At 38.9% G+C, this 15055-nt stretch overlaps 1 protein-coding gene across 1 annotated transcript in view; it reads right to left on the bottom strand.

The window, feature by feature from the left end:
• Positions 1 to 15055, bottom strand: part of LOC135479136 (uncharacterized) — a 49207-nt gene that overhangs the window by 17235 nt on the left and 16917 nt on the right. Inside the window, exons 17-26 of the mRNA XM_064758890.1 lie at positions 14336 to 14455; positions 13721 to 13809; positions 12826 to 12991; positions 9444 to 9504; positions 8517 to 8646; positions 6127 to 6212; positions 5218 to 5333; positions 4738 to 4818; positions 4004 to 4138; positions 814 to 875 (exon numbers count right to left, since the gene is read on the bottom strand). Coding sequence (XP_064614960.1) covers positions 814 to 875; positions 4004 to 4138; positions 4738 to 4818; positions 5218 to 5333; positions 6127 to 6212; positions 8517 to 8646; positions 9444 to 9504; positions 12826 to 12991; positions 13721 to 13809; positions 14336 to 14455 — 1046 coding nt within the window. The remainder of the gene's footprint in view (positions 1 to 813; positions 876 to 4003; positions 4139 to 4737; positions 4819 to 5217; positions 5334 to 6126; positions 6213 to 8516; positions 8647 to 9443; positions 9505 to 12825; positions 12992 to 13720; positions 13810 to 14335; positions 14456 to 15055) is intronic.

The raw sequence follows: 15055 nt of genomic DNA, 5'->3' as shown, positions 1-15055 counted from the left end.
AGTCATCTTGGTGAGGCAGAACTGAGCCAAGCGAATAATCTACTGTACTAGTCATTCTTCTTCTATATATATACCAGCCAGATCTACAGAACTTGGTTCTCAGTGGCAGGCCAACAGTTCACCTGTAGCAGGGCCAACAGTTCATGTGTAGCAGGCCAACAGTTCACCTGTACCATGCCAACAGTTCACCTGTAGCAGGCCAACAGTTCACCTGTAGCAGGCCAACAGTTCACCTGTAGCAGGGCCAACAGTTCACCTGAAGCAGGCCAACAGTTCACCTGTACCAGGCCAACAGTTCACCTGTACCAGGCCAACAGTTCACCTGTAGCAGGCCACTATTCCACTATCATTTCCACTGCCTTCATCTGCAGAGGCAACCTGCGGCTGATCGTTGGTTTCCCCTGAGCTCTGACTGGTTTCCTACCATCATAATGCTTCTGGATGCCATAGACACTCTTGAATACGGCATAAAACACAAATCAAATAAATAAAGAAAGAAATTCATCTGCTGAGTGTATATACATACACAGACTGTTGTTGTTTGTGCACATCATGACCAAGCAACTGGTATATTTTACAGTGTTTCTACAGCCATTCAAATATTTTACTAATATGAAGATGGCCAGCATCATGGTGAGGGGAATCACCACAAAGGCCATGGCCAAGTAAGGCCAAGTGGTCAGATACCCATGACCATCAACAGGTTGCTGAAAGACCTTCCCATGCATGCTTCAAAACATGTTGATGTCCAGATCATGCATTTATCTAAACAAAAAATCAGTGATTTGTACCTGGTCAAAGGACAAGACTTACCTCCCTTCCTTTCTGGCATTAGCAATCATAACCTTCATGACCTCACAGAAATAGTTGAATATCTGAAAGAGACAGACACAGAGACATAAACATTAGCTGCTTACAAAGGGAAAGAATCATTGCCCTAATTTTTACAATTTTCAACCATATCTGCAACCAATATCCTAAAACATTCTGAGAGAACTGTGGGGTGTAGAGATCTGCAGAGTTTTATGAAGCTTGCATCTTTAATGACACAAACAAGTAATATTTAGCTTCATTTTCATAATAATTGTGCGCATAAATTCCACTGAAAAAAGTGCACAGTGGTTGAAAAGGTTGAAGATTACAGTATCTCCATAAAAGAAAAAAAAGAGAAAAAAAAATTCACTATGATTTATTTATTTATTTAATTGGTGTTTTACGTCGTACTCAAGAATATTTCACTTATACGATGACGGCCAGCATTATGGTGGAAAAATCCCCTTTGTCATCTGGTATTTAATGCGCAAGTGCAAAAGTTCACATAAGAAAACCTGTACATAAAGAAATAGAACTCTCAGAACTCTCACCAGGTTTTGCCTCTGTGCATTTAGTCCCAAGATTCTGTTGGGTAATTTGCTGACATCAAAAATGAAAAGGCTTCAAGACTGAAAATCTCACCAGGTTTTGTTTCAGAACACTAAGTCCCAAAATTCTGTTCAGGAATTTGCCCACATCAAAAATGAAAAGGTTTCAGGACTGAAAATCTCACCAAGTTTTGTCTTAGAACACTAAGTTCCAAATTTCTGTTAAGGAATTTGCCCACATCAAAAATGAAAAGGTTTCAGGACTGAAAATCTCACCAGGTTTTGTCTCAAAACACTTAGTCCCAAGATTCTGTTGGGGAATTTGACCACATCAAAAATGAAAAGGTTTCAGGACTGAAAATCTCACCAGGTTTTGTCTCAGAACACTTAGTCCCAAGATTCTGCTGGGGAATATGCTGACATCAAAAATGAAAAGGTTTCAGGACTGAAAATCTCACCAGGTTTTGTCTCAGAACACTTAGTCCCAAGATTCTGCTGGGGAATATGCTGACATCAAAAATGAAAAGGTTTCAGGACTGAAAATCTCACCAGGTTTTGTCTCAGAACACTTAGTCCCAAGATTCTGTTGGGGAATTTGACCACATCAAAAATGAAAAGGTTTCAGGACTGAAAATCTCACCAGGTTTTGTCTCAGAACACTTAGTCCCAAGATTCTGTTGGGGAATTTGACCACATCAAAAATGAAAAGGTTTCAGGACTGAAAATCTCACCAGGTTTTGTCTCAGAACACTTAGTCCCAAGATTCTGTTGGGGAATTTGTCCACATCAAAAATGAAAAGGTTTCAGGACTGAAAATCTCACCAAGTTTTGTCTCAGAACACTTAGTCCCAAAATTCTGTTAAGGAATTTGCCCACATCAAAAATGAAAAGGTTTCAGGACTGAAAATCTCACCAAGTTTTGTCTTAGAACACTAAGTTCCGAAATTCTGTTTAGGAATTTGCCCACATCAAAAATGAAAAGGTTTCAGGACTGAAAATCTCACCAGGTTTTGTCTCAGAACATTTAGTCCCAAAATTCTGTTGAGGAATTTGACCACATCAAAAATGAAAAGGTTTCAGGACTGAAAATCTCACCAGGTTTTGTCTCTGAGCACTTAGTCCCAAGATTCTGTTGGGGAATTTGTCCACATCAAAAATGAAAAGGTTTCAGGACTGAAGATCTCACCAGGTTTTGTCTTAGAACACTAAGTTCCAAAATTCTGTTAAGGAATTTGCCCACATCAAAAATGAAAAGGTTTCAGGACTGAAAATCTCACCAGGTTTTGTCTCAGAACACTTAGTCCCAAGATTCTGTTGGGGAATTTGACCACATCAAAAATGAAAAGGTTTCAGGACTGAAAATCTCACCAGGTTTTGTCTCAGAACACTTAGTCCCAAGATTCTGCTGGGGAATATGCTGACATCAAAAATGAAAAGGTTTCAGGACTGAAAATCTCACCAGGTTTTGTCTCAGAACACTTAGTCCCAAGATTCTGTTGGGGAATTTGACCACATCAAAAATGAAAAGGTTTCAGGACTGAAAATCTCACCAGGTTTTGTCTCAGAACACTTAGTCCCAAGATTCTGTTGGGGAATTTGACCACATCAAAAATGAAAAGGTTTCAGGACTGAAAATCTCACCAGGTTTTGTCTCAGAACACTTAGTCCCAAGATTCTGTTGGGGAATTTGTCCACATCAAAAATGAAAAGGTTTCAGGACTGAAAATCTCACCAAGTTTTGTCTCAGAACACTTAGTCCCAAAATTCTGTTAAGGAATTTGCCCACATCAAAAATGAAAAGGTTTCAGGACTGAAAATCTCACCAAGTTTTGTCTTAGAACACTAAGTTCCGAAATTCTGTTTAGGAATTTGCCCACATCAAAAATGAAAAGGTTTCAGGACTGAAAATCTCACCAGGTTTTGTCTCAGAACATTTAGTCCCAAAATTCTGTTGAGGAATTTGACCACATCAAAAATGAAAAGGTTTCAGGACTGAAAATCTCACCAGGTTTTGTCTCTGAGCACTTAGTCCCAAGATTCTGTTGGGGAATTTGTCCACATCAAAAATGAAAAGGTTTCAGGACTGAAGATCTCACCAGGTTTTGTCTTAGAACACTAAGTTCCAAAATTCTGTTAAGGAATTTGCCCACATCAAAAATGAAAAGGTTTCAGGACTGAAAATCTCACCAGGTTTTGTCTCTGAGCACTTGGTCCCAAAATTCTGTTCAGGAATTTGCCCACAACAAACATGAAAAGGTTTCAGGACTGAAAATCTCACCAAGTTTTGTCTTAGAACACTTGGTCCCAAAATTCTGTTCAAGAATTTGCCCACAACAAACATGAAAAGGTTTCAGGACTGAAAATCTCACCAGGTTTTGTCTCAGAACACTTAGTCCCAAAATTCTGTTGAGGAATTTGACCACATCAAAAATGAAAAGGTTTCAGGACTGAAAATCTCACCAGGTTTTGTCTCTGAGCACTTAGTCCCAAAATTCTGTTGAGGAATTTGCCCACAACAAACATGAAAAGGTTTCAGGACTGAAAATCTCACCAGGTTTTGTCTTAGAACACTTGGTCCCAAAATTCTGTTCAGGAATTTGCCCACAACAAACATGAAAAGGTTTCAGGACTAAAAATCTCACCAGGTTTTGTCTCTGAACACTTAGTCCCAAGATTCTGTTGAGGAATTTGCCCACATCACCGTTGTCCTTGTCCAAGACTTTTGCAATCTGACCGACTTTACCTTCACTTATTAACCCCATGAAATACAAACACTCCTGCAGAAAAAACAAAGAAAAAAAAAAACAACTAAACATCAAGGTTTGCCTACATGGTTCATAAAAAGAGCTACCTTTGGTACTCTAGACAAGGATGTAATTCATTATTCTGCAAGAGAAACTTGTGATGGATCACCCAGTCTAAACCTGAAGCAAAACTATTGGTAGCCACATGTATTTCACCTGCAATTCCAGTTTATACCCTTATAAGCTTCCATTTCCACTTAGGTCTTCTAATGACTAGAACTGTACAGTTTGTTTTTGGAGATACAAAATTATTGGACAAATGAATCAAAATTATTCATAATACTTCAACTCTATATATCATTTCCTCTCTATAATTCACATGTCAGTATTGATAATTCATTCATTCAATATTTATTTATTTACTTGATTGGTGTTTTACCCCCTACTCAAGAATATTTCACTTATACGATGGCAGTCATTCATTGACTAAAAATTGATTCCATTTAAATTATTTATTGAAAGTTCATCTTATATGTGATCACTCTGACAACCCAGAGAAAATGACCTATGTTATTGCATTTATAACAACTGTTACCATTACAAAGGATAAGATAAATGTGTTAAGATGTTACCTGCATAACAGTGTTAAACTGAGGGAGATCAAACTTCCCATTATTGATGTCGTTGAATTTTACGCCTCGTACAATATCTCCCTGAAATAGAAACAAAATAAATTCCTTTGTACAGCTATAAACTTACAGATATCTAAATACAACGGCTCTGTGTAAATGACATCATCTTTCACATTATGCTTTACTGCTTGCTGTTTTTCCTTATGACAGCAACTCAAAGGGTAAAATGTCAATTTCAGAACTTGTATCCTGAATGCTGGCATTTGAAAAAAGGTTTTCGCAACACAGGAACTTTGTAATCAAAGTGCTAATGGTTCTTTAACACCACAATGAAGCATATTCAACAGCAATGTAGAGCAAAGAGTATCTGCAGAAACAGCTGACAATGAAGGTTGTATTACTTTAAGACAACAATGAAAGTAATAATAATAATAAAAGTCAAAAGTTAATCAAATATAACACACAGCAAGGTCTCCGTACCTGACAAATACCCTGATACAACGCTCGGAGTGCAGACCTGCCATATGGTGTGTCAAAGTTAAACTCAGACAGATCAGCGCCACTAGCTGCACGCCTGTCACCCTTGGTTAAGGCACCTAGGAGACACAAAGAAATCACAATGGATTTTGATGGGAATTAATTACTTTATTTTCATTTTTGTTCAATGCACTAAACCATTCGTAGTAAACCACCTGCCTTTCGGAAAGCTCTGATGCAGAATATTTCCACATATGATATATCATTTTCATATTGGTGTAAGATAATAGGTCTCCAGCAAACTTCGTGTAACACTACATGATTCAACAAAAATTTCCACAAAAGGTCCTGAAAACATGGTAATCAGTAGAATCTTAAAAATCTCACTGGCCAAAAATGGTAATGGACCAAAGCCTCATGTGATGTCACCCAGAAAATGAAAGTTAAACCCACTCTTAGATTTATTTATTGGATCAGATTAATAATTGGATTACTGGATGCTAAACTTAAGAATAATTCTCTTATATGATTGGCTGCCGGCATTATGGTGGGTGAAAACTAGGTAAGGCCTTGAAACAAATCCATGAGCAGCCACAGACCTTCCACGTTCAACAAAACAGGAAAGGAAGCCAGCATGAACTTACATTGGTGAGAGGCCCCTGGGTCACTGTGCCTTCACAAGCAAGCTAACCACTAAGTTCTGAAGGCCCAGGAATGGACTAAAGGTTAAACTCGGAAGTTAAATGTTGACAATGTTACCTTTAGAATTACAAAAGTGAGAATTCTAGTGAGAATGAACATAAATTGACTAGAAAATGTTTTCACAACATTTACTGTACAACAGAACAGCATGTTTATTTTTTCAGGTTAAAGATATCTGAACATTACTTAGGTTTAAAATGCTGATCATACCCAATGACTGTAGTCGCCTAGCAACAGCTGCAGCAAATCGTCTTTCTCCACCCAAATCTGTGGTGACTAATTTGTAAAGAGGGCCACTAGAAAGACAAAAGAACAACATCCAAGTGTAATGAATCTGAAGGCCAGATCTAAACCTGAACATTAAAACTTACAACCTGGCAGTTGTACCAACAAAAACCCTTGACAGTGGGGCTAATCAAAACATGGTTCCGTAGTTCTGAAGACAACAATATTTACAAGATTTCAAACATTCACGTATTAGTATTCCATATTTAGTTTAAGAAATGTTCTTAAACAAAAACACATAAACTTGACCTTCTTAACCTTCATGAGCTAAAATGGTTTTATTTATTTATTTATTTATTTGATTGGTGTTTTATGCCATACTAAAGAATATTTCACTTATAAGACGGCAGCCAGCGTTATGGTGGGTGGAAACCGGGCAGAGCCCGGGGGAAACCCACAACCATCCGCAGGTTGCTGGCAGACCTTCCCACTTACGGCCGGAGAGGAAGCCAGCATGAGCTGGACTTGAACTCCTAGCGACCGCATTGGTGAGAGGCTCCTGGGTCATTACAAAACAGTTTTAAAAGTCAAGCTTTCTCAGTACACCCTCACACCAAGCAAAAATTTGTGTTAGCTGTTACACCGCCAGCATAAGGTTTTGTGTTGTCTTACACTCAGGTCCCTCCTCCAGTGAACAGCCCATGTTAAAAGATAGGATGTCAAAAGCTTGCCTGAACAACAACACACAGATACATGTATAAGCATCAATTATAAAAATGAGCTGTCGCAGCTGTAACAAGAGTTTAGGTGAACACAACATAACCCCAACAAATGCATTTGTTTGAAATGCATAAAAAAATACCAGTAGCATTGTGGTGAGTATAACCTGTGAGGGGAATCTTCATGTGTGTTGATCATAGGTATGCGGTTACTATAACAACGGCGCAAATGTGAGTCTTGACACATCGTCATCTGTGTAGGTATGTATTCTCCAAAAATTAAAACTCAGTTGCAACTGCTTAAAAAACAGTTGTAGCCCAAACACAAAATCATGCCAATTTATACGGTATATATAAGGAAAATGGCTATCTGGTTACCATGACAACCACAAAAATAGACAAATGTGAGTCATGACATATCTGTCATCTGTCACCAAAAATTAAATCTCTATGTGGCAAATCATATCTATTTACATAGTATATATATGGAAAACGGCAATCTGGTAACCATGACAACCAAGCAAATGGACAAATGTCAGTCGCGACACATCATCATCTGTTCATGTATGTATCCGCCAAAAATGAAAATTCAAAGCAGAAAACAGTTGCAGTTATAGCCCAGACAAGAAATCATATCTATTTAAATAGTATATAAGGAACTTGGCTATCTGGTTACCACGACAACCATGAAAATGGACAAATTTGAGTCACGACACATCATCATCTGTGTACTGATGTATCTACCAAAAAGTAAAAAACTCAGAGGAAAATAACTGGAGATATAGCCCAGAAACTAATACGGACAAAATCGCTATAACATAGTATGCTCCTATAACACATATATTGAGGGGGGGGGGGGGGGGGGCGTATAAAAAAGTATCAGAGGAAGACAAGTGGTGCAGGAGCTACCCTAAATGACCTAAAATTACACCCACAAAAGTGCATTTTTAGAGGCAAATAAATGTCACAAAGTATTATTTTTGGTGTTGAAACTTTTTCCAGTTTTCCAGTAGAATGTTAGGTTCCCATGTTCCAAGCAAACCTCAAAACACCTTTCTGAAATCAATAGAACTCTCAGAATCAGGAAATATGGGTGAAATTTATCGTCATTTAGGGTAAGCCTGTGCTTTACATGCATGCCAACAGTGTGTTGTAGTATGTGTACACAGGCCTCAATACAGGAGAAATCCCAAGTTGTCATGGAAAATATGAATAAATGAGAATTCTTATTCACAAAATGTCTTCTATCTCACACAGCTGCCAATCACTGATGATTCTTTTGATTTCTGAATAATTCACTGCTTTTCCATTTTATTTATTTATTTATTTATTTATTTACCTGATCATTGCTTAAGGCCATACTCAAGTTATTGTTACTTGTACAATGGACCTAGTTGTATGGGTGTAAACCACCAACCTTTGGCACCTGACTGCTGAACTTTCTCACATGTGGCGTGTGGATATGCAGGCCTTATTGGCACAAGACCTATAATAAATATCTACAAACTCTCTGTCCAAGGCTAGGTTTGAACCTGTACCTTGTGTGTTCTAGGGATTGAAAATTAAGTGCTCCACCACACGCTCCCCTGAAAAACATTACCATTCAAGATTTGTATACATCATTTCATTAGCCCTTCGTAATTAAATGTTGTTTACCTGGTTTGATTGGAGCGATGAGACCTTCCTAACTGCTGGACAGCTTTGTCTGCACTCCATGGCAACTCAATGGTCATGTGGACACGTCTCCTCTGATTGGCACATCGCATGTCAGCATGGAGAGAAATCCCTGTCACACAATTATCACACACTTTTTAAACATACACCTTGGTTACCTTTTGTCATTTTATTTAATCAGAAATGCTCTCATGATGAATGTATAACAAGTGCAGAAGTGCCAATCAACTTGAGACTTAGATATGTACATCTGCACTTGTACAGCATTCAACTTATAATTAGATTTATTTACTTATTTATTCATCGATTGGTGTTTTACGCCGTACTGAAGAATATTTCACTCATACCACGGCGATCAGCATTATGGTGGGAGAAACCAAGCAGAGCCCTGGGTTGAAACCTATGACCACCTGCAGGTTGCTGGCAGACCATCCCACAAACAACCGCAGAGGAAGCCAGCATGAGCTTGACTTGTGCTCAAAGTAACCCACATTCCGTTGCCTGCACCTGACTGACTTTTCACCTTCAGATGACTTCTACAATACATGTTGCTTGCACCTGACTGACTTTTTCACCTTCAGAGGGCTCCTACAATACATGTTGCCTGCACCTGACTGACTTTTTCACCTTCAAAGGACTTCAACAATACATGTTGCCTGCACCTGACTGACATTTCACCTTCAGAGGACTTCTACAATACATGCTGCCTGCACCTGACTGACTTTTCACCTTCAGAGGACCTACAATACATGTTGCCTGCACCTGACTGACTTTTCACCTTCAGAGGACTTCTACAATACATGTTGCCTGCACCTGACTGACTTTTCACCTTCAGAGGACTTCTACAATACATGTTGCCTGCACCTGACAGACTTTTCACCTTTACCAGATTTACTCACAAGAACTTACCTGTGCTGGCTGCATCAGATATAATGGCTACGTGTTTCTTCCCTTCCATGAAGAGATTCCTCTGTAAGAAACAGGAACACAGACTTAAGAATGATTACTGACACTGTTAAACAGCTAGTTAGAGTGAGTGAGTGAGTGAGTGAATGAGTGAGTGAGTGCTCGGGGTTTAACGTCATACTCAACAATATTTCAGTCATATGACAATGAAGGAATCCTTACGGTGTATGTAATGTGCCTTCTTGTTGCAGGACAGATTTCCACAGCTCTTTTATCTAGTGCTGCTTCACTGAGACGACTTGCCGAAGGCCTGCCCGAGCCATTATACTGATACGGGTTAATCAGTCGATGCACTATCACCTTCATGTTTAACACCAAGGGAGGAAGTTACAACTTCCTTTTAAACTCTTAGGCGTGACTCGACCCAGGATTGATCCTGGATCTACCACTCCCGAAGCAGATGCTCTACTAACTGTGCTATCCAGGCCAGTTAGCTAGTTAGACATCAGGGACCTGTTTCTCAAAGCGTTATGCCAGTCGCAAATACCAAGGCGGTGTATGTTGTCAGAATGCGACATCGTGATTAGGATGACGCAACGATTCAACCCCTATGACAAACAGCCCCCTGACCTACATGTATAATGTAAGCTTCTACTGCTGTCAATAAAACCTCTAAACTCTAATCTAGAATTTTCTCTGCCCATAAATTATTATATGTCAGTGTTGAATTCATGATGGACCTGAAAGACTATTTAGGTATTATATGTACAGCCTTTGAGCCTCAACCAGCACTTCCGCAGACGGTTTAAAACGCTTCCTCCAAAAGAATAAGCGGATGACCACAGATATTGACTTCTAACACATACAATTACATAAACAATGGTATCTGTGTGGAGTGAGAAGAGTCCGATGTAAACCATCACTCTTATCCAGGCGCATGTATCTGTAAAACCTCATGATCTTTAGCTGGTGCCAGTGCAGCAATATCTGAATTAAAATCTGCAACTTAACTGTTTACACGTAGAGAAACATTTGATCAAAATAAACCACTGCCCATAAGATTTATTTATTTACTTGATGGGTGTTTTACGCCGTACTCAAGAATATTTCACTTATACGCCAGAGGCCAGCATTATGGTGGGAGGAAACCGAACAGAACCCGGAAGAAATCCAAAATGATCCGCAGGTTGCTGACTCTAATGCTCATAAAAGAAAATTACATTATGTGTGTATCTTGCATCCTGTGTATGCACCCCCTTTTGGCCGAGCAATAAAACAGAGTACAAGCTCCAGTCCTAAGGTGAGATTAATACAGTGTAGTTCCAGTTCTAAGTTGAGATTAATACAGTGTAGTTCCAGTCCTAAGGTGAGATTAATACACTGTAGTTTCAGTTCTAAGGTGAGATTAATACAGTGTAGTTCCAGTCCTAAGGTGAGATTAATACAGTATAGTTCCAATCCTAAGGTGAGATTAATACAGTGTAGTTCCAGTCCTAAGGTTAGATTAATACAGTGTAGCTCCAGTCCTAAGGTGAGATTAATACAGTGTAGCTCCAGTTCTAAGTTGAGATTAATACAGTGTAGCTCCAATCCTAAGGTGAGATTAATACAGTGTAGCTCTAGTCCTAAGGTGAGATTAATACAGTGTAGTTCCAGTCCTAAGGTGAGATTAATACAGTGTAGCTCCAGTCCTAAGGTGAGATTAATACAGTGTAGTTCCAGTTCTAAGGTGAGATTAATACAGTGTGGCTCCAGTCCTAAGGTGAGATTAATAGTGTAACTCCAGTCCTAAGGTTAGATTAATACAGTGTAGCTCCAATCCTAAGGTGAGATTAATACAGTGTAGCTCCAGTCCTAAGGTGAGATTAATACAGTGTAGCTCCAGTTCTAAGTTGAGATTAATACAGTGTAGTTCCAATCCTAAGGTGAGATTAATACAGTGTAGTTCCAGTTCTAAGGTGAGATTAATACAGTGTGGCTCCAATCCTATGGTGAGATTAATACAGTGCAGTTCCAATCCTAAGGTTAGATTAATACAGTGTAGCTCCAATCCTATGGTGAGATTAATACAGTGCAGTTCCAATCCTAAGGTGAGATTAATACAGTGTAGTTCCAGTCCTAAGGTTAGATTAATACAGTGTAGCTCCAGTCCTAAGGTGAGATTAATACAGTGTAACTCCAATCCTAAGGTGAGATTAATACAGTGTAGCTCCAATCCTAAGGTGAGATTAATACAGTGTAGTTCCAGTCCTAAGGTGAGATTAATACAGTGTAGTTCCAGTTCTAAGGTGAGATTAATACAGTGTAGTTCCAGTCCTAAGGTGTGATTAACACACTGTAGTTCCAGTTCTAAGGTGAGATTAATACAGTGTAACTCCAGTCCTAAGGTTAGATTAATACAGTGTAGCTCCAGTTCTAAGGTTAGATTAATACAGTGTAGCTCCAATCCTATGGTGAGATTAATACAGTGCAGTTCCAATCCTAAGGTGAGATTAATACAGTGTAGTTCCAGTCCTATGGTGAGATTAATACAGTGTAGCTCCAGTTCTAAAGTGAGATTAATACAGTGTAGTTCCAGTCCTAAGGTGAGATTAATACAGTGTAGCTCCAGTCCTAAGGTGAGATTAATACAGTGTAGCTCCAGTCCTAAGGTTAGATTAATAGTGTAACTCCAGTCCTAAGGTTAGATTAATACAGTGTAGCTCCAGTCCTAAGGTGAGATTAATACAGTGTAGCTCCAGTTCTAAAGTGAGATTAATACAGTGTAGTTCCAGTCCTAAGGTGAGATTAATACAGTGTAGCTCCAGTCCTAAGGTGAGATTAATACAGTGTAGCTCCAGTTCTAAGGGTTTGATTAATACAGCGTAGCACTGGTTGAATTACATGTATATCTGAGGATATCAAATGTATTTGTTTTCTATCCCAAACAAAGTATTAAGGATATCAAATGTATTTGTTTTCTATCCCAAATAAAGTATTAAGGATATCAATCGTATTTGTTTTCTATCCCAAACAAAGTATTTTTGTTGAAAAGCTCTGTTAAGAAAATAGATGCATTGCACTAATGTAATGTAAAAACTTCTCTTCTTGACTAAATATACAAAAAGAATCAACCTTTAACTGTTAGTATAGACCACCTTCAACGTATCCAACAGCCTTTGTGACGAATATTTTGGTAAAAACATTCGGAGAGAATTACGAGGTGCAGAGAAATAATTTGCACAGATGTATGAAACTCGCATCTTTAGCGACACAAACAAATCATTTTTAGTGCCATTTTGTACACATGAAAAAAGTGCTTTAGAGGTCGAAAAAGTTGGAAGACTGACAGATAGGTTGTACAGTGGTTAATAAATATGATCTGCACTAAGTATACTGCACTAACCTCTCTGACATTCAGACTTTCAATGGCTGTGCTGTCAGCCTCCATTCCTCGTAACTCATACTGCGGCTTGGCATTGCCATGGCGACGAACCATGCGTCCCCGTCGCCCTGTCATTTCTGCGACAATGTCAGGGCCACCCAGCTCATCAATGATCTGGTCAAGAGGACTGAATTAGAAGAAAGACAAAATATTAAGAATAAACAATAAGGCATTCACAGGATACCGCTTGCTCGCTTGAGTCCTAAGTTGGTAAAACTGTTTAACGTTCAAGACATGTGATACATTCGAATACTGACCTTCACACCAAAAACAAGTAGAACTGATTGTCGTACACAGATATTATATTCATAGATCACAAAAAAGAGCAGAAAGTTGTAAACTGTAAAAAGATGTGACTCAATATTCATCTGTTCTTTGTACGTCCATGACTTATCAGGAAATCAACCACACCCTGACAAACATTATCAAAGAGTCTGATTCCCGGACAAATAAATGGATCAGAGGACGTAAAGCAAAAATTTGTTGCAAGTTTATTTGATTGGAGTTCATGCTCACGAATATTGCACTTTCACAATTAGGGTGGAGGGTGGGTGGGGGTGGTCAGCATTATGAAGGGATGGAACCGGAGAGCGCCCGAGGGAAACACACGATGATCCACAGGTAGCTGGCAGGCCTCACAGCGACTGCACTGGTGAGAAGCCCCACAGTCAATGCGCTGTGCTAACACGCTATAATAAGCCACCAGGCCACAGAGGCCCCCTTATATTGTAAATCTTCAACCTTTTCAAGTGAGGTGATGTGAACAGAATATGCAGGTAAGGTTTAAATTTTTTTTTGGGGGGGGGGAGGCGAATACACTGTTTTTGGCTGTGATAAGTTATATGTAATCCCTCACCTATTAGGCAGCTCAATCTGCTTTGCAAAATTCACCAACATATCTTTGGCAGTCACGCTCCAGTTATCTTCTTTGGGTTCATCCTCCTTCTGTCAAGATATAAAAATGTCAAAGTCAAGATATAAAAATGTCAAACGAAAGACTAAAAATGTCAAAGTAAGGACATGCACTATTATGTGTTCTCTGTCCATGTTCAGAGATGTTTGGAAATCAAAATGCATTAAATAAAAACCCACAGGTTCCAACAGAACTTTTTAATAAGATAACTAACCTCCCTTTGTAAACTCTTCAAAATTAAAGATAGAAAGAGTTCAAACACAGCTTTGGGGATTTGGGTAACATTACATCACCCTCTGGCTGATAGCTGACTGGGTGATGTGCCGAGACAAAACTTGTACATTTACTTCCCCTTGAGATTATATTAATTTTTAGCGATTATCATTACCTGCATTTGACTGGTGTTCCAGCTTATTACAACTTGCACTGTCAGAGTCTGTTGGAGATTAGTATCATGAGTGAACATCTTAAGAAGGAATGCGTACTAGAGTATATAAACCTTCATAGTGACCTCTTGTCTAAAATGGTAATGTTTGTGAATTCACACCAGGTACTTACAGCGCCCTCTACAGCAGTAGGAAAATACTGGTCAACAAATCTAATCAGAATCTCGCGACAAAGGGAGAGAAATTCGTCAAGCTTGTCCTTCTTTTTTGAAAGTTCCTGCTCCAGGCTTGCCTGAAATTGCACGAGTACATGTAACTCAGTATATTAGTGAGGCCTTTAGTAGATTGGAGATCTGTTCAATTCTTTCCAGCTCAGCTTTCAAAAATACAGATCTGTGCTCTTCCATTTACTAACCTGGAACTCAGTCCGTCCGCATGGGCTGTTCTCAACACGTCAAAGCTGTGTGTTACAAAAACTTGTTTCCTGTAACCCTTCAGTAATTCTTACCTCATTATTCATGAATAATGACCATAACGTCACAATTAACACAAATATATCTGTTACACTGACTGCATGCCAAACTTTGCGAGCCATCATTTTCAATTTGAGTCAGCTACACTCCGCAACGTCCCGAAAAAGATAAACACGAAGAATGATTGGATTCAATCCAATAAGATGTACACCATCTAAAGGGCGACTGACAAATTGTTTAGGAGTCTTAACTTTAAGTTGTGTCTTAATAATGAAATGATCAAAATATGATCAATTATACTGTGAAAAAAGATGGTCTTTTAGGCAGAGTAGGCAAGTCCACCCTAGCAACCGAGTAACATGATTTGAAAATGGCAGCTTGCCAAGTTCTGATGCTGTCCATGGTGCATGGGTGTCTTG

The sequence above is a fragment of the Liolophura sinensis genome, chromosome 12 (assembly GCF_032854445.1).
Source record: "Liolophura sinensis isolate JHLJ2023 chromosome 12, CUHK_Ljap_v2, whole genome shotgun sequence".
Classification (NCBI taxonomy): domain Eukaryota; kingdom Metazoa; phylum Mollusca; class Polyplacophora; order Chitonida; family Chitonidae; genus Liolophura; species Liolophura sinensis.
Note: the sequence above shows the minus strand (reverse complement) of the source record. Positions and strands in the feature narration are given on the sequence as shown.